The following is a 19,356-nucleotide window of genomic DNA, read 5'->3' on the forward strand; positions in this document are numbered from 1 at the left end:
ACAGGGTCTCTCCATGTTGGTCAGGCTGGTCTTGAACTCCTGACCCCAGGTGATCCGCCTGCCTCAGCCTCCCAAAGTGCTGGGATTACAGGCATGAGTCACAGAACCCAGCCTACATATCCATTTTGTAAGAGTGTCACTGTGGCAAAACCCCAACTGGCAAATGAACCTATTATTTCACCTATATTTCTCTTACACTAAATACAATGAACATAAAAGACTTAAGAGGTGTCTTCAGGAAGACATTTTTGGAACAGAATTATAAATACTTTGGGTAATAAGTTGCTAGAATTTTTAAAATAAAAATACAGAGAGTATAATATTTCTCTCACCAATATAAACAAAATTAGAGAAACAGAAGAAAAAGCATTTGAGGAAAGATAATTTTAAGAAAGTACAGATTGAATTCGAATTAATTTTATTTTATAAGGAATTTAGAAAACATGAGCAAATATTCATATTGCATTAAAAAAACAAAGTCTGTATATCATTCAAATTTTAAGTCAGTGTGACACTAAAAAATGTACTAACAAATATGTTTCATTTTAGAACAAAATTGTATCAGTGGCTTATCACAACTGATATACAAACACAAAGAAAATGCTAAAATGATGTAAAACTGAATCTCAAAGTGATCCAGTCGGATGAAGGGAGCACCAATTATCATTGATGTGGGACTGCCATATATTCTACCAAAGAAAACAAACTACCACTAGGTGATAACGATGAGCAAATAAATAAACTAGAGGGAGGGAATGAGCCCACAATTCCTGGAATTTTACAGTAAGTGGTTTATTTGTTTTTGTTGTTACATGTCTTTTGTCTGTTTCTTCCTTCAAGAATTTAAGTGGATGTGTGAAGGATCCAAGAATACTTCCCAGGCATATCTTACTTTTTCAGGAAGAATAACTTTATACTGAAGAAATAATGATTAATACTCCCTATCACTTCAGCTACTGAATATACTATTAAAATTATTTGTTTTAACAACTATGCTTTTTTTTTTCTTTTTAAAAAACTCTAAGTCAAGAATATTTAAAGAATGAAAGTCTCTTCATTTAAGAAACACACAGTCGTCCTTTGGTATCCGAGGGGGACCGATTGCAGGACACCCCTTAAACCCCTCCTCTGTACCAAAATCCATGGATGTTCAAGCCTCTTATATGAAATGGCTTGCTATTTGCATACAACCTATGCACATCCTCCTGTATACTTTAACTCACTTTTACTTAAAATATCTAACACAATGTAAATGTTATAGTAAAACTGTTTTACAGCTGCTAAACCGTATTTTAAATTTTTTACATTAGTTTTTCTTCCTTTTTTTTTCTATTTTTGATCAGTGGTTGGTTTAATCTGTGGGTGTGAAACCCTTGGATATAAAAGGCTGACTTTATCTATCTAACTCCTGAAAAAAGTTCTTTTTTGAAAAGTGACAATAACATGAAGTTAATACATCAGGAGTCTTGAAAAGAATATTAGGTAATCCAATTATAACAATTTAAATTAGAATATTCAGGAACTGTATCTTGAAGGCTCAAAAATAGAATTTATTTATTTATTTATTTATTTATTTTGAGATAGTCTTACTCTGTCGCCCAGGCTGGAGTGCAATGGTGTGATCCTGGCTCAGATTCTCCTGCCTCAGCCTCCTGAGTAGCTGGGATTACAGGCGCCTACCACCATGCCGACTGATTTTTGCATTTTTAGTAGAGACAGTGTTTTACCATGTTGTCCAGGCTGGTCTTGAACTCCTGATCTCAAGTGATCTGCCCACCTCGGCCTCCCAAATTGCTGGGATTACATGTGTGAGCCACTACGCCCAGCCTCAAAAATACAATTTATGATTCCTTGTGAATTACATTTCACTAAGATGAAGCACATCTAAGTTTAAAACTTGGGTACCATTATGTTTCACAATTTTTGAGAAAGAAAATTCACAACCTACTCAATAATCCTGAAGAAAAATCAGATTAAAAGTAGTAGGATATTTGTAAATACAACATGTATAGATGTATAACGAAACACTTTCTAGAAGGAAAAGTTATCATATTTAATATTTATAGGCTACACTCTTTCTTTTAAGGGAGATTATAAAAGAGGAGCTAGGTATGGAGCCAGAAGTTGTGAGGGGAACCTCAAAGTAGTAAATACTAAAACTCTTTGTACAGTTTTACACTCAGTGTAAAGAAATGCAAAAAATCCTTATACTATTAAATCTTTACTTGTATAAAAACCGAAATTAGTCCAACTACTTTTTGCCCATTTATGATGATAAAAATTGAAACAAAAACTCTCAACCTATTTTGTAAGACTTCTATTATAACATTCTTAAATCCAGTTCATATTGTTCCAGAGTCATGTAACATTTAAGCTCAAGGTGGGGACACAAAATAAGATAGTGAATTTTACCTTTTCTTAGGAAATGATCACAATTTCATTGAAAGTACAGGATAAAGTGAATAGCCCCTTAACGACTTGTGTACTTTATTGTCTTCAATAGAAAGTTCAAATATTTCCATTTTTTAAACCTCTAGAATATTATCCAGACATTTAAAATATTGATATTTAAGTTTACATTAAAGGACATCACACTCTGAAAACAGGCCGGCTTTAAATATAGTTTGATTGATTGTGGGGGTACTTACGGACAGATTTCTTTACCAAATACTAGTTTCTTGTATTTAAAAAAAATCAGCAAGACAGAATTTTTAAAAATCTTAATTTACAATACATTGTAAACTGCAGACTGCAACTGCCACATCTATCATAGACCAGCACAGGTAAAAATCTTTTTTCCGGATGTCTATAAGACTTTGTATCTTCCTTTATTTGTTGGTTGGTATGAATTTTGCTGTAATAGGAAATAAAAGATATGTCATCAGAGAAAGCAAAACAAACAACAACAACAACAACAACAAAAAACCAACCAACCAACCAAACAAACCCAAAAGGGAAATATTTAAGATCATTTCTTTTGCTAACTTGTAAAACTATTGGTTATTTAAAATTTTAAATGTTAATATTACTGCACTGAGAAAGGAAAAACTATTCAATAACTAATGATTTCTCTGTTCACTTAACTATTCCTTAACAACTATGTTTTGAAATCAACTTAATGGTGGTAGCATCTATGGGCACAAGATTCTTTTCTATCACTCCTTGTTGAAATAGTCTTAAGCACGTGATTGAACAGCTGTTTTACTTTTTCCCTCTTGTTTTCTGAACCCTCTTTTCATTAAACTTCTAACCCACCTGCCAAAAAAAGGAATGCTCTCTGAGGGGAGTTTTAGAAAAGCTCTCAGAAGTACACTTAGAGAAAAGACAACGTTTCCTTTCAAAGGAAATGTACACACTGTAGGGAGTGTTCATAAGCTGCAATCGGCACTAAAGACACAAGGACATATCTACCTCCACTGGAAAGGCAGTCTGTAAAGGGCTTTTTCCAAAATCAAATTAAGTCATTGTTTAAGTTTAAAGACACTGACAACACCATGTGTTGGCAAAGATGTAGAACAACTGTAATTTTCATACACTGCTTAATTAAGTGTGAATTGATGTAACCTCTTTGGAAAACTATCTGGCAATACCTAGCCTATAATTAACAATTCTACTCCAAGGTATATACCCAAGAAAAAATCATGCTAATATATTCCAAATGCACATGGAATAATGTTCACAGAAGTGTTATTCATAAAAACAAAAAAGGAATAGCCCTCAAATCCAATATATAAATATAAATCAACTGTTATACATTCATATAAATATTATATGGCCATGAAAGTGAGTGAATTAGGCCGGGCGCGGTGGCTCAAGCCTGTAATCCCAGCACTTTGGGAGGCCGAGACAGGTGGATCACGAGGTCAGGAGATCGAGACCATCCTGGCTAACACGGTGAAACCCCGTCTCTACTTTAAAAATACAAAAAAACTAGCTGGGCGAGGTGGCGGGCGCCTGTAGTCCCAGCTACTCGGGAGGCTGAGGCAGGAGAATGAACCCGGGAGGCGGAGCTTGCAGTGAGCTGAGATCCGGCCACTGCACTCCAGCCTGGGCGACAGAGCAAGACTCCGTCTCAAAAAAAAAAAGAAAGTGAGTGAATTATTGCTACATGCAATAACACGGACCGATTTCCTCAAAATGTTGATTGAAGGAAACTAGATGCAAAAGGTGCAAACACGTGATTCCACTTATGTGGAGTTCAAAAATAAGGAAAACTAATCTATGGTTTTAAAATTCACAATATGGGGCTGGGCACGGTGGCTCACGCCTGTAATCCCAGCACTCTGGGAGGCCGAGGCAGGTGAATCATGAGGTCAGGAGTTCGAGACCAGCCTTGCCAACATAGTGAAACCCCGTCTCTACTAAAAATACAAAATATTAGCCAGGTGTGGTGGCAGGCACCTGTAATCCCAGCTACTTAGGAGGGTGAGGCGGAAGTTGCAGTGAGCCGAGATCGCGCCATTGCACTTGAGCTCAGATGACAGGGCAAGACTCCGTCTCCAAAAAAAAAAAAAAAAAAAAAAATTCAACGTATGGGTTTTGTTGCGGGGAGATGAATAGTGATAAGAATGGACACAGAGAAGACTTCTGGGATATTAGTAATGTTTTTTATTTCTTGATCTGGGTAGTGGTTACACTGGTATGCTTATTACTTTGTGAAAATTCATCAAACTATATGTTTATGATTTGCGTACTTGTCTGTATTTATATTTCAATAAAACACTTATTAAAACAAAACAAATGAAACTTTAAGGTTTTCACTCACCAGCCGGATCAGCTCTTCTTTTATGAGCCTGGTGATTTCTGCCTTTGCTTTCTGCACAGCCAGTTCATTGGCACCTGGTGATTGAGTGGAAAGCATATTATTCACATTACTAAAATTACACTGTGTTTACCCATATCACGGAGGTCCAGGAAGAAACACTGTAGGTGACTTTTAGAAACATTGTACTGCCTGCCAAGATGGCCATTTAATGCCTGGTGGAACATTACCCACATTATATAATGGCTGCTTATTATTTTGATTACTTTCAGAGTTTCAAATGTAACCACTGAGGTCATATAATGTGTTAAGAGTTCCTAGTATGGTAACTAAAAAGAGTGGAATAAAAAGACTATTAGCGATTTGTCCAGAAGATAGTAAGAGAAGGCTACAGGGAAATATAACTTCCTTGGTTTATTCATTTAGCAAGTATTTATTAGACATTTATTATTTACACTGAAGTCTGCAAATGTTTCAGAAGGGTGACGTACGAACAAAATCTTTAAAATGAAAGGAGGACTAGCCATTTGGAGGGAGGAAAGATACCAGGAAGAGTATTTTGCAAGGAGAATTACATATGTAGTGGTACAGAGTTAAGACAAGCATGCTTAATTACTGAAGAGTAAGAGAAGTGTAGCCTGGTTGGAAAATGTGTGAAAGAACACGGCAAGATAGCTGACTAGATGAGGCAGGCTGCAGACATTCATTCACAGTTATTAATTTCACAAAAATTAAGCACTTGCCTCTCACATACTGTGAGAGATTTAATATATAAAGAACAAATTCATGCTCTTTAAAAGCTTACAAATTAGCAAAACAAACTTGTAAAGACATTACAACAGGATGAATAGGAAGTAGTTTACTAAATTCACTTTTAAATACCATTTTTAGGAAGCTTTTCCTGACTCTTCGAGGCAGTTAAGTGTTTTCTTCTTTAGTGTTCTCACAATATTGTATTTACACCATCACAAGAGCACATTTTTGAGGTAGAATGGACAAGATATTTTTTCTGATGGGATGTGAACAGTGGAAAAGAGAAACAAGATATTAAGAGCTGGCTGACAAGTGAAAAAAGGTAGAAGTAATAAAAGAATATATTGATTCCAGGAGGAAAAACAGGTGTTTTTTGGATAGTGATACTGGGTGAAATTTAATTCTAAAATTGCTGTAGTTGAGGTGCTCATTGGACATCCAGTTGAAAATATAAATGAGGTCAATGGAAATATGGACTAGAAGTTTAGAAGTGGCAGAGATCAGAGAGCCATCAAGGGTAGGCTGGGTAGAATCTGGAGCCAATAGACAATGCCAGTGAGTAGGAAAGTACAGATAGGTACCACATTGCGCGCTGAGAAGAGAAAAAGAGCTTAATCAAAGAAAACTAAAGACTGAAATGTCTAAGAACAAAAGGAGCACTGGGTCTGCAATGTAGAGAGCTATATTTTTATCATTTTGTATATTAAAAAAAAAACACAAATGAGGGAAAGATTTATAATAAATTAGAAAATTTCCCCCCGTATTAGAAATAAGTAACTTTTCTGTCCCGAGAGAGAGACAGAGACAGAGACAGAAAGAGAGGCAGAAACAGTTTCACGACAGGAAGGAAAGAATCAAGGCTATGGCTATGAAGTCATAGCAACATACTTAATTTAAATCCTCTACCTCCACTAGCCATGAACCACAACATTATAAAACTATGTGGGGAAGGTGAGTGCCAGAAGGGAAAAGAAATGGAAGAATCAAGACCCAAGTCAGACTGAAAATTACAACCAAAAATGAAATTTAGGAAGAAAACATTGCTTGGTACGAGTTGGTGTGAAGTTTGTTGATACTTTTGTGCAACTTTAAAAAGAAGGAAAATGACACTCTCACCTAGATTTAACTGGTAAACTAATTTTCCTACTTTTGTCAGAGTCCGACAATTTCGACCACTTTAAATTCTGACTTATGTAACTTCTTGTAATAGGTTACATATGTTTATAAGCAGCCATGAAAAAAAGGGCATTTCCTTTCATTGGTCCTAAAACAACTCTGGCTGCTTTTAAGGGATTCTCCACTAGTAAAAAGAGAGAGTCATGGAATAGGCTATATAAATTATACAGGCTGACTAGGCATGTAAGTCCTTCCTGTTCTCCTTCCCTTTGCCTGGTGGGATGCCTGGAGCTGCTGACCCAAACAGAGCCTCCAAGGAGCCAGCCAGGCAGTGGGGTCCCTCCAATTACAGAACTAGAAACAGATGACACTAGGCTCCTTCCACAGTAGCAACACCTGTTTTCATCCTGTTAAATGTTTAGTTGAGTTTGGAGTTTCAAAAGGTAAATGATCCTTTAAAAAATCTAATTACCTCTGAAAATTCTAAAAGCTTTAGATCATTTAAATTGCCAAACCCTAGCTCTTATTCAGTATCATTATATTTCTTTTTTTTTTTTTTGGAGATGCAGTTTCGCTGTTTTTGCCCAGGCTGAAGTGCAGTGGCGCCATCTCAGCTCACTTGCAACCTCTGCCTTCTGGTTTCAAGCAATTCTCTTGCCTCAGCCTCACGAGTAGCTGGGATACAGGCTCCCGCCACCATGCCTGGCTGATTTTTGTATTTAGTAGAGACAGGGTTTCACTATGTTGGCCAGGCTGGTCTCAAACTCTTGACTTTGTGATCCACCCACTTCGGCCTCCCAAACTGCTGAGATTATAGGCGTGAGCCACCGTGCCCAGCCATTATCATTATATTTCTAGATTATTCTTAAGATTAGCTTTCAACAAAGTTGCCTTTTTACTGGGGAGACCTGCTTAGATTATTATAAAAATTAGATGTTATTTCCTGAGTGTAAATTGACGGTGGAGACAAATGACCAGAACCATTCTGGATGAAAGGAAAACTACATCAGAGCTGTAGAATCAGTGAATATCTCACTTCACATCACTTGGTAGTAAAGATGTGTTCTGATAAAGTTACACATAAGCTGAAGTTTGATATATCAACTATACCATACCAAGCAAACATTGCATTTAAATTAATAAATGAATTACGAAAAGAATCCTTTTTCAAAGCAAATAATCGTGTCTCTCATTTGCCTCTTTATAAGACAAGCAGTTAAAATATTGGCCGGGCACAGTGGCTCACGCCTGTAATCCCAGCGCTTTGGGAGGCCAAGACAGGTGGATCACGAGGTGAGGAGATCGAGACCATCCTGGCTAACATGGTGAAACCCCGTCTCTACTAAAAAATACAAAAAATCAGCCAGGCGTGGTGGCGGGCGCCTGTAGTCCCAGCTACTCAGGAGGCTGAGGCAGGAGAATGGCGTGAACCCAGGAAGCGGAGCTTGCAATGATCCAAGACTGTGCCACTGTACTCCAGCCTGGGCGACAGAGTGAGACTCCGTCTCAAAAAAAAAAAAAAAAAAAACAAACCCAGAAACAAGAGTAAATCAAAATGGCACACAAGAAAATATTGCTCTGACACGGTGGGGCGCAGTGGCTCACACCTGTAATCCCGCCACTTTGGGAGGCCAAGGCAGGTGGATCACCTGAGGTCAGGAGTTTGAGATCAGCCTGACCAACAGGGTGAAACCTCATCTCTACTAAAAAAAAACCAAAAACTAGCTGGGCATGGTGGGGGGGTGCCTGTAATCCTAGCTACTCAGGAGGCTGAGGTATGAGAATTACTTGAACCCGGGAGGTGGGAGTTGCAGTGAGTCTAGATTGTGCCACTGTACTCCAGTCTACACGACAGAGTGAGATTTTGTCTCGGAAAGGAAAGGAAAGGAAAGGAGAAAGGAAAGGAAAGGAGAGGAAAGGAGAGGAGAGGAGAAAAGAGAGGAGAAAGGAGAGGAGAGGAGAAAAGAGAGGAGAAAGGAAAGGAGAGGAGAGGAAAGGAGAGGGGAAAGGAAAGAAGAAAGGAAAGGAAAAGATTAACACAGAAAAGGCAGTAACTGAGATCTTTTATAATGCAGGCATTTACAGCTAAAAATTTCTCTCTAAGCACTGCTTTCACTGAATCCTGTAAGTTTCACTGAAGACTGAACTGTATAATGGTTAAAATGGACAAACTTTTGCTATATGAATTTTACCTTAATGTAAGTCCTAAATAGCAAAACACTGCTACAGATTTTAAAAATAATTCCAAACGGAGACAGTACAATCAAAAAGTAAGAGGTCCAGCCTGGCCAACATGGTGAAACCCCATCTCTACCCAAAAATACAAAAATTAGCCAGGTGTGGTAGAACCTGTGGTTCCAGCTACCCGGGAGGCTGAGGCATGAGAATCGCGTGAGCCCTGGAGGCGGAGGTTGTAATAAGCCAAGATCGTGCCACTGCACTCCAGCCTGGGCAATAGAGCGCTGAACCCTGTACTGACAACAATGCTATGGTGTCAAGGAAATGAAGCCAGAACAGATGGTTCTATTATCTAACAGTTTAGTTCTGTCTTGCTTCCATTACATATGATGCCAGAAAACAAAAAGAAAAACCACTTAAAATGTCAATAACAAAGATGTTCAGATTAAACATAAATAAAGTAGGCAGGGCACGGTGGCTCATGCCTGTAATCCCAGCACTTTGGGAGACCAAGGCGGGTGGACCATGAGGTCAGGAGTTCGAGACCAGCCAGGCCAGCATGGTGAAACCCCGTCTCTACTAAAAATACAAAAATGAGCCTGGCGTGGTGGCGCATGCCTATAATCCCAGCTACTCGGGAGGCTGAGGCAGAAGAACTGCTTAAACCCAGGAGGCGGAGGTTGCAGTGAACCAAGATCATGCCACTGCACTCCAGCTCTGGGCAACAGAGCAAGACTCCGTCTTGGCGGAAAAAACAAAACAAAACAAAAATCAAAAATATACAGTGACAGGGTGTCCTATGCAGCGGAGTAACACATCAGAAAAAATAAAATAGGCTGGGCACAATGGCTCATGACTGTAATCCTAGCATTTTGGGAGGCTGAGCGGGGGCGGGTCCCTTGAGCTCAGGAGTTCGAGACAAACCTGGGCAACATAACACAACCTCTTCTCTACAAAAAAGACAAAAAAATAAGCCAGGTGTGGTGACACGTTACTGTAGTCCCAGCTACTTAGGGGTGTTGAGGTGGGAGGATCACTTGAGCCCAGAAGGTTGAGGCTACAGTGGGCTGAGACTGTGCCACTGTGCTCCAGCCTGGGTGACAAAATAAGACCGTCTCAAAATAAATAAAGATGGAAATTGCCTCTGGAATGAATTCATTCATGAATGTATGAAATAAAGTTAAAAACCAAACCTGGTTGCTGTTAGATAATGTATTTGTCTACTTGTTATTTTGTTAAAGGTATAAACTTTCATGGGCATAACTTCACAGGCAATATTTGCCTAGATAAACATTCATTAAGTGGACTAATATATTTGATTTACTTCCCAACCTAAACTTAGGCCAGAATATTCCACTTACCAGAAGCATAAACAGGTCAGTCCTTAAAATATAAGTTTTGTTTTATTTTTCAAATTTGACTAAATTGCCAAAACTGAGTCTCACAAACAGATCATTGACCTCTGCATGTGTACTGAAATTCTTCTAAATAAAGACCTCAAATGTCATGAGATTTTTTTTTTCAGAGGTGTTCCTTACTTCCAGTTCTCTCTAGAATTTACCTCGCATGCTCTTTGTGTTTATTACATCTACATTAACCTCGGTCTAAATTCAAGATTGAAACAACCAACAATACATACTTTCAATAGCCAAGTAAATCTTCCGCTCGCCTTCCTTGGGTTCTTTACCAGGAGGGAAGTATGTTCCTCTGATTGTAATTGCGGCTTCAGAGTATTCACTGATCCTCTGCAGAGCTTCCTTAGAGGTAACTTTCCACCTAGCAGTCTAAAAGAAAAGGTAAGGAAAAGAAAAACCACTTCACAACAGGACAAAAAAATCCAGGAGTGCTGACAATGACTAGGCTGGCTGGTATCATATTATGGTCAGTATTTTTTTTTGAGACAGAGTTTCGGTCTTGTTGCCTGGGCTGGAGTGCAATGGCGCAATCTCAGCTCACTGCAACCTCTGCCTCCCAGGTTCAAGCGATTTTCCGCCTCAGCCTCCCGAGTAGCTGGGATTACATGCATGCACCACCACGTCAGGTTAATTTTTGTATTTCTAGTAGAGATGGCATTTCTCCATGTTGGTCAGGCTGGTCTCGAACTCCCGACCTCAGGTGATCCGCCCGCCTTAGCCTCCCAAAGCGCTGAGATTCCTAGGTGAGAGCCACCATGCCCGGCCCTATGGTCAATACTGAGATCACTATTGGCCGGGCGTGGTGGCTCACGCCTGTAATTCCAGCACTTTGGGAGGTTAAGATGGCGGATCACCTGAGGTCAGGAGTTCGAGACCAGGCTGACCAACATGGAGAAACTCCATCTCTACTAAAAATACAAAAATTACTCAGGCGTGGTGGTGCATGCCTATAATCCCGGCACTTTGGGAGGCCGAGGTGGGCGGATGACCTAAGGTCAGGAGTTTGAGACCAGCCTGATCAACAGGGTGAAACCCCGTCTCTATTAAAAATACAAAAATTAGCTGGGCATGGTGGCGCATGCCTGTAATCCCAGCTACTCGGGAGGCTGAGGGAGGAGAATCGCTTGAACCCGGAGGCAGAGGTTGTGGTGAGTCAAGATCGCACCATTGTACTCCAGCCTAGGTAGTAAGAGCAAAACTCCGTCTCAAAAAAAAAAAAACAAAGATCATTATTAATACATACCTGCATCATAGCCTAATTTAGCTACCCGGGTTGGAGCAGGAACACTTGATGTTCCAGGAGCAGCCATATCCTTTACTCTCTTCTTTGAATTAAACATTAGAGCCTAATGTACCTTGAACATATTCATAAAAATCAAATTTCTATTGTTATATCCTTCGTTTAGGTAAAAAGTGAAAGAGCTACTAAAATGTTCATGGGTTTTAAAGATGAGATTTTTCCTCCTAAAGAAGAGTTTCGCCAGGCGCGGTGGCTCAAGCCCGTAATCTCAGCACTTTGGGAGGCCGAGACGGGGGGATCACGAGGTCAGGAGATCGAGACCATCCTGGCTAACCCGGTGAAACCCCGTCTCTACTAAAAAATACAAAAAACTAGCTGGGCGAGGTGGCAGGCGCCTGTAGTCCCAGCTACTCGGGAGGCTGAGGCAGGAGAATGGTGCGAACCCGGGAGGCGGAGCTTGCAGTGAGCTGAGATCCGGCAATCCCACTCCAGCCTGGGTGAAAGAGCGAGACTCCGTCTCAAAAAAAAAAAAAGAGTTTCTACTTCAAAATAAAAAAAGGTTTAAACCTGTTACTTGCCTGTGGGAAGTCATTGATCTCTAATTCTTCTTCATATCTCTTAAAAGATTCATTCTGTCCACCATCCTGTCTCTCTTCTTCTTGTTTCTCTAAAGGCACATAATTGAGCTTGGCATTGATCTTTTCGGCAAGTTGTTCTGCAATGGTTTTTGCAGAAACAGTGGGAGCCAGAATGGTGCCACCTCTAAGAATTGCATTGGTGGCCTGTTGCATCACATCCTATAGTTAAAGAAGACTTAGTTAAATCTCAAATGAGGGCAGAGACAAAAGTAGGGACCCCACCACAAATTATTCTCTGAAAAGCTACTAACTTTGTATGCAAGTTTAATAAATAAACACCTTTCTAAGGCATAGTGTCATTGATACGTGTGATTTAGCAATATATATTTATAATATAGTTTAAAGTATCTCCCTGTGGATAAGAAAACTGGAGAACATTCAACTCTCTATTAAATATTCTACTAGATTATAGACATGTAGTTGATAATTAGCTAACTCGATGTCAGACACAGTAAATATTTCCAAAATCATCTGCATACTCTAACTCCTAGGAGTTCCCTTCGAATTTGAATGTTTGTACTACTACCATCACTGAGCTCCTTCATCTCTATGACCCAACCCAACATTACAAACATTATAGCTAATGACAGTCTCAAAAGCTTCAAAATAACAAATAAGCTTCCAAGAAAAAGATAACATGTGAAATATTTAAAAATCACGTTTCTCCATTGTTTAAGCCCATATTAATTTGTCATGTAACTGGGTGTTTGTATATCCAGGGAATTGTGTGCCCAATAACCTACCCAACAAAAGCAGATAAAGAAAGAAAAAGAGAATTATTAATACGTCTTTAAGATTTTGTTAAGACCCATCAGAATACTACTCTATAAAACTACCTATGGCTAACAGAAATTCTAGAATTGGCATAAAGTCCTCAGTTAATAGCACTAGAGAAATCATCCAAATGCAATTATCAAAAAGATCTGTATTGAGAATGTTAAATTCTCACAAACTCAATGTCTAGGACAATTTGTTTACTTGTGCTCAACATAATTCCTGAAAAGTAAAATCAAAGAACTTCTTAAAAGTATTGACTGAGACTTGGAACAAATTACTTAATACCTGAGACTCGATGCCCAAATTCTTCTGGGCATTGATTCTGAGAGCCAATCTCTTAGCAATTTCTAATTTCTCAGCATTTCCTGCAGTTGGAGCAGGAACACTTGATGTTCCAGGAGCAGCCATATCCTTTACTCTCTTCTTTGAATTAAACATGCTTTCAATTTGCTCATCAATCTAGATCAAAAGGAAAAAAAGGACTAGTAAAAAACTGAACTAGAAATACCAAATTAAGTTATTCTACAGAAATAAATAAGGAATGTTTCCACCAAAAGGCTGGAATCAGATAGTTGTATTTACACAAATCGTACCACACAGATCAGTGGGATAATATACCACCTATTTGTTAAAAGTCACGTTTCATTTTCGTCTATGGTGGGGAGAAAAATAGAAAACAGAGAAACAACACTGCATGAACCACGTCATCAGACTCCTAAGAGGATCAGAAACTTCATCCTTGTTCAATAGATGAGGAAACATGTGCTGTCAAGACAGAACAGCCAATACGATGCAGCTGACTTGCCCCAGGGCTCAGGCCTTGAGACCAAATTATACTGCAATGAAAGAGGCTGGAAAAAGGGCTATAACTCAAGGTCAGCGGCCAACTAAAAATATAGTCAATAATTCTCAGGGGGAGTGGTATAACATGTTCCTAAGGCAAAGCTCTCAAAACTCTTCCCAACCCATAAAATCCAATTGGATTTGCCTTAAAAACTGGCTAACTGAACCAGAAAAGGCTTATTCCCTTATCCCTTTGAATCAAGAAAGCAAAGAAATGCAGGTTGTTTCCCCATCAAGGCAAGTGCCATGATGAAAGCTTTGCTTTAACAGGAATCACGTGAGCCCTACTGCTATGTGCATTTCTTTTTTTTTTTTTTTGAGACGGAGTCTCACTCTGTCACCCAGGCTGGAGTGTAGTGGTGCAATCTCGGCTCACTGCAAGCTCCCCCTCCCGGGTTCATGCCATTCTCTCGCCTCAGCCTCCAGAGTAGCCGGGACTACAGGTGCCCGCCACCACGCCCAGCGAATTTTTTGAATTTTTAGTAGAGACGGAAACCATGTTGGCCAGGATGGTCTCGATCTCCTGACCTCGTGATCTGCCCGCCTCAGCCTCTCAAAGTGCTGGGATTACAGGCGTGAGCCACCGCTCCTGGCCTGCTATGTGCATTTCTTTTTAAAAATGTCTTTTGCCCAACAATGACTACTGACATCACTGACTACAGAAATACAAGCCCCTTCAACAATTTACATTAGATTAATAAAGCTGTATCTTCTAGATCTCAAATGCACAGAAAAGCTTATTTAGGGCTTAAAAATCAACTGGCTAATTTACAACGCTCTTTTACTGAAATAAAAACAGTGCATTTAGCTTTTGTATTTTTTTGAGACAGGGTTGCCTCTAACTCCCAGGCTCAAAGGCTCCTCACACCTCGGCCTCCCAAGTAGCTAGGACCACAGCGTGCACTATCATGTCCAGCTAATTTTTAAACAACTTTTTATAGAGACAGGGTCTCACTATGTTGTCTAGGAGGGTCTTGAACTCCTGGACTCAAGCTATCCTCCCATCTTGGCCTTCCAAAGTGTTGGGATTACAGCCAGGAGCCACCACACCCAGCCTTAGATTCTTCTTAAAACATTTATTACCTATTAAAGGGTTTTAGTTATGGCCAGGCATAATGGCTCATATCTATAATCCCAGCATTTTGGGAGTCCAAGGCAGGAGGATTACTTGAGCCCAGGAGTTCAAGACCAGCCTGGGCAACATGGCGAAACCTTGTCTCTACAAAAAATATAAAAGTTAACCAGGCATGGTGGCACATGCCTGTAGTCCTAGATATTCAGAAGGCTAAGGTGGAGAATCACCTGAGCCCAGGAGGTCGAGGCTACAGTGAGCCAAGATCACACCACTGTACTCCAGCCTGGTTGACAGAGTGAGATCCTGTCTCATAAAAACAAAACAAAACAAAACCCCCAAAAAACACCAGCAGGGGGTTAGTTATCAACTAGTTTTAAAACTCAACATTTACCTGAGTAAAACTGTTTTAAATTAAATAGCATTCATGGTATTACAATCTGAACAAATTCATAAAATCAGGAATGGAGGAAGTATACAATGCTAGCTGGTAACGCTAACCTTACTGTTGATTTTATTCATGTTAAGTACTGTTTACATTTTTCATAAAATTATATGTTATTTTAACACCCAAAGAAACAATCACCATATGTTATCATGAGATTTTAAAAAACAGTTAAAAATACTGCAGTTTTCCCTTATACACATGGGATACATTCCAAGAACCTCAGTAGATGCCTAAAAACACAGATAGTACCGCACTGACATACATAGTTTTTTTCCTATACATACATACCTATGATAAAGTTTAATTTATAAATTAGGTACAGTAAGAGATTAACAACAATAGGACAATTATAACAATATACTGTAATAAAAGTTACATGAATGTGGTCTCAAAACACTGTAATAGTTTCAGACTGTGGTTAACCTACAGCAACTAAAACCACAGATAAAACTACCATAATGTCAAAAAGTGACAGGTGTTTTTAAAACATGGCTACAAATCATTTAATAGTCTTTTTTCCTGAGTGTGGGCTGGACTTAATGACTTCCTTCTAATACAATAAAGTAGGCTGGGCATGGTGGCTCATGTTTGTAATACCACCACTTTGGGAGGCTGAGGAAGGAGGATCACTTGAGCCCAGGAATTTGAGACCAGCCTAGGCAATATAATGAGACCTCAACTCTAAAATACATTTTAAAATATATATTAACAGGACATGGTGGTGCACCTATAGTACCAGCTACTCAGGAGGTTGAGGTGGGAAGATTGCTAGAGCCCGGGAGTCAGAGGCCGCAGTGAGCTGAGTTTGCACCACTTACACTCCAGCCTGGGCAACAGAGTCAGACTCTGTCTCCAAAACAAAACAAACAAGAGAAAAACAAACTCCACAAAGAATAGAGTGGAAGTGACTGTGTAATTTCAGAGACTAGTCATAAAAAGCACTAAAAAGCTTTCTCTTTGCTCTCTCTCTCGGATCACTCACTCTGGGGAAAGCCATCTGCCACGTGCGTAAGGACAGGCAAAGTGGTGAAAAACTGTGAGGCATACTATCAACATCAAAGTGAATGAGCCATCTTGGAAACAGATCATCCAGCAACAGTCAAGCCTGCAGATGACTGCAATCCCATGAGCGCCTAAGCCAGAACTACCTGACTAAACTGCTCCTGATTTCCTGACCCGCAGGAACTATGTGGTAATAAATGTTTATTGCTTTAACCTGTTAAGTTTTGATTTGTTACATGGTCACAGATAAATTAAAAAAATGAAATTTGGCCAGGTGAATCCCAAGACTTTGGAAGGCCAAGGTGGGCGGATCACGAAGTCAAAAGATCAAGATTATCCTGGCCAACATCATGACACCCCATCTTTAGTAAAAATACAAAAAAAAATAAGCCAGGCATGGGGCGCATGCCTGTCATCCCAGTTACTCGGGAGTCTGAGGCAGGAAAATTGCTTGAACCCGGGAGGTGGAGGTTGCAGTGAGCCGAGATTGAGCCACTGCACTCCAGCCTGGTGACAGAGTAAGACTCTGTCTTTAAAAAAAAAAAAAAAAAAGACTTTATTGGCCAGGCACAGTGGCTCACACCTATAATCCCAGCACTATGGGAGGCCAAGGTGGGTGGACCACCTGAGGTCAGGGGTTTGAGACCAGCCTGGCCAACATAGTGAAACCCCATCTCCACTAGAAATACAAAAATCAGCCCAGTGTGGTGGCGGGGGCCTGTAATCCCAGCTACCCAGGAGACTCAAACAGGAGAATCACTTGAACCCAGGAGGCAGAAGTTGCAGTGAACTGAGACTGTGCCACTGCAGTCCAGCCTGGGTGACAGAGCAAGACACGCTGGGCTAATTTTTTGAACTAGTATGGTATCCTAGAAAGAAATGGCTTAAGGTTAATAGGACACCTGGGTTCTGGTCCTGACTGTAACTCCCACTGTGGTCCTGGACCTAACATCTTGTCTTGGAGTCAATTTCCTAATGACAAGATCAGATTGAATTCCTGATTTCCAACATTGTTTTCTGAACTTAAATTTATTTAACATGATATGTCCAAAAGTGTTCTGTGATCAGATATGTTGGGGAACTTCTGGGTTTAACAAAGTTAAACAAGATTCCTTAAAGACTTTTCACATCCATGGCTGGGTGAGGTGGCACACACCTGTAATCCCAGCACTTTGGGAGGCCGAGGAGGGCGGACCGCTTGAGGTCAGGAGTCTGAGACCACCCTGGCCAAGAAGGTGAAACCCTGTCTCTACTAAAACTACAAAAATTAGCCGGGCGTGATGGTGGACGCCTGTAATCCCAGCTACTCAGGAGGCTGAAGGAGGAGAACTGCTTGAACCCGGGAGGCGGAGGTTACAGTGAGTGGAGATCACACCACTGTACTCCAGCCTGGGCAACAGAGCGAAACTCCATTTCAAAAAAAAAAAAAAAAAAGACTTTCACATCCTTTGAAGTGCTAATGAGTGGTCTATATATTGAGAGGAGGGGTATTGGTATGCACTAGGCAGATTTTTCCAAAACTATTCTGGAACCATTCTCTTGTAAAGAAGATTTCCAATGATTGTCTATCTTGATAAGCATATGGCAAGACCTCCAGTACAAAAGAAATAACTGCTTCAGTTAAGAATGAGAGAACAACAGTACTTACGTCAACTGCAGCATCCTCATCATCTGAATCTTGCAGACCAAGAGCTGCTTTTTGTAACTTCTTCCTCTCATTAGCCAAAGCTTGTTCTGTTTCATCAAACTTGAATCCCTTACCAGAGAACCCACTACTCTTTTTAATTATTTTCCCCTCCTTTCAAAGAAGGAAAACAAAGTTAATCTCATAGTAATAACTTTAATGTTCAGGAATTCATACTAATTAAATATTTTTCAAGGTGGTATATGTCAATGTAATAAAAACAGTTCATCCAGCATGTAAGATAAACTAAGAGCTCTACATAGACACCACAAAATACTAAGTTCAAGAAAAAGATAGGATTTTAGCTTTCATTTTTCCCTCACTGAAGAGAAATAAAAATAGTACTATCAAAATTTCCAAGTATTAAGTAAGAAAGATTTCCAAGAATTAAATAATCAAGGTTTAGTCACATTAATGATTTCTGAAAGAGTGACATAGGTTAAAAAACTCACAGCTTTCTGTTGATCTTTGAAATCACTCCACAGTTTCTCTAAATCAGGAGGTACTGCGGTCCCTGACAATTCAAGAGCTTTAATTATGTCACCAGCATAGCGAGCTTGATCTTCTGTGATAAAAGTATAAGCATAACCCTAATGAATGATGAAAAAGTGCAATTATTAGACACTAACAAGATGTATCCTACTTACATCACAAGATAAAATCTGATCCACTTAATAAATCCTCGAGATTGACAACATTACTGAAGAATTTTAAAAGTCACAAAAGAGTCTTACCAAATTACTCAATGGTTCAAAGTGAAATATCCAAGTTTAATTTTTATTTATTTATTTTTTATTTTTTGAGATGGAGTCTTGCTCTGTTGCCCAGGCTGGAGTTCAGTGGCGCAGTTTCAGCTCACTGCAACCTCTGCCTCCCGGGTTCAAGCTATTCTCCTGCCTCAGCCTTCCGAGTAGCTGGGATTATAGGCGCCCGCCACTATGCCCAGATAATTTTTTGTACTTTTATTAGAGACGGGGTATCACCATGTCGGCCAGGCTGGTCTCAGGTGATCCACCCGCCTCGGCCTCCCAAAGTGCTGGGATTACAGGCACAAGCCATCATGCCCAGCCCAAGTTTAATATTTTAAAATAACACAAGCAAACTAGAAAATTTCTAATTTCTTTATACAGAGGTAGAAATATATGCAATTGGCTGGACACAGTGGCTCACGCCTGTAATCCCAGCACTTTGGGAGGCCAAAGGGGGTGGATCATTTGAGGTCAGAAGTTCAAGACCAGCCTGACCAACATGGTGAAACCCCGTCTCTACTAAAAACAAAAAAAAATTGCCGGCGTGGTGGCTCAAGTCTGCAATCCCAGCACTTTGGGAGGCCAAGACGGGCGGATCACGAGGTCAGGAGATCAAGACCATCCTGGCTAACACGGTGAAACCCTGTCTCTACTAAAAATACAAAAAACTAGCCGGCAA

General features: G+C 39.9%; 1 protein-coding gene across 2 annotated transcripts in view; it reads right to left on the bottom strand.

Annotated features, from left to right (window-relative positions):
- Positions 1–401: 401 nt before the first annotated feature.
- DDX46 (DEAD (Asp-Glu-Ala-Asp) box polypeptide 46) overlaps positions 402–19,356 on the bottom strand; it is a 74,795-nt gene continuing 55,840 nt past the window's right edge. The window contains exons 17-24 of one of the 2 annotated variants that reach the window (XM_011969205.1): positions 18,381–18,518; positions 17,893–18,042; positions 13,165–13,338; positions 12,936–12,938; positions 12,043–12,261; positions 10,449–10,593; positions 4,766–4,839; positions 2,209–2,854 (exon numbers count right to left, since the gene is read on the bottom strand). In XM_011969205.1, coding sequence (XP_011824595.1) covers positions 2,807–2,854; positions 4,766–4,839; positions 10,449–10,593; positions 12,043–12,261; positions 12,936–12,938; positions 13,165–13,338; positions 17,893–18,042; positions 18,381–18,518 — 951 coding nt within the window. In that variant the 3' untranslated portion in view covers positions 2,209–2,806. Of the gene's footprint in view, positions 2,855–4,765; positions 4,840–10,448; positions 10,594–12,042; positions 12,262–12,935; positions 12,939–13,164; positions 13,339–17,892; positions 18,043–18,380; positions 18,519–19,356 lie in introns of both variants that reach the window. The other variant, XM_011969206.1, reaches the window with a different exon arrangement.

Source organism: Mandrillus leucophaeus, unplaced genomic scaffold (genome assembly GCF_000951045.1).
Source record: "Mandrillus leucophaeus isolate KB7577 unplaced genomic scaffold, Mleu.le_1.0 Scaffold88, whole genome shotgun sequence".
NCBI lineage: Eukaryota > Metazoa > Chordata > Mammalia > Primates > Cercopithecidae > Mandrillus > Mandrillus leucophaeus.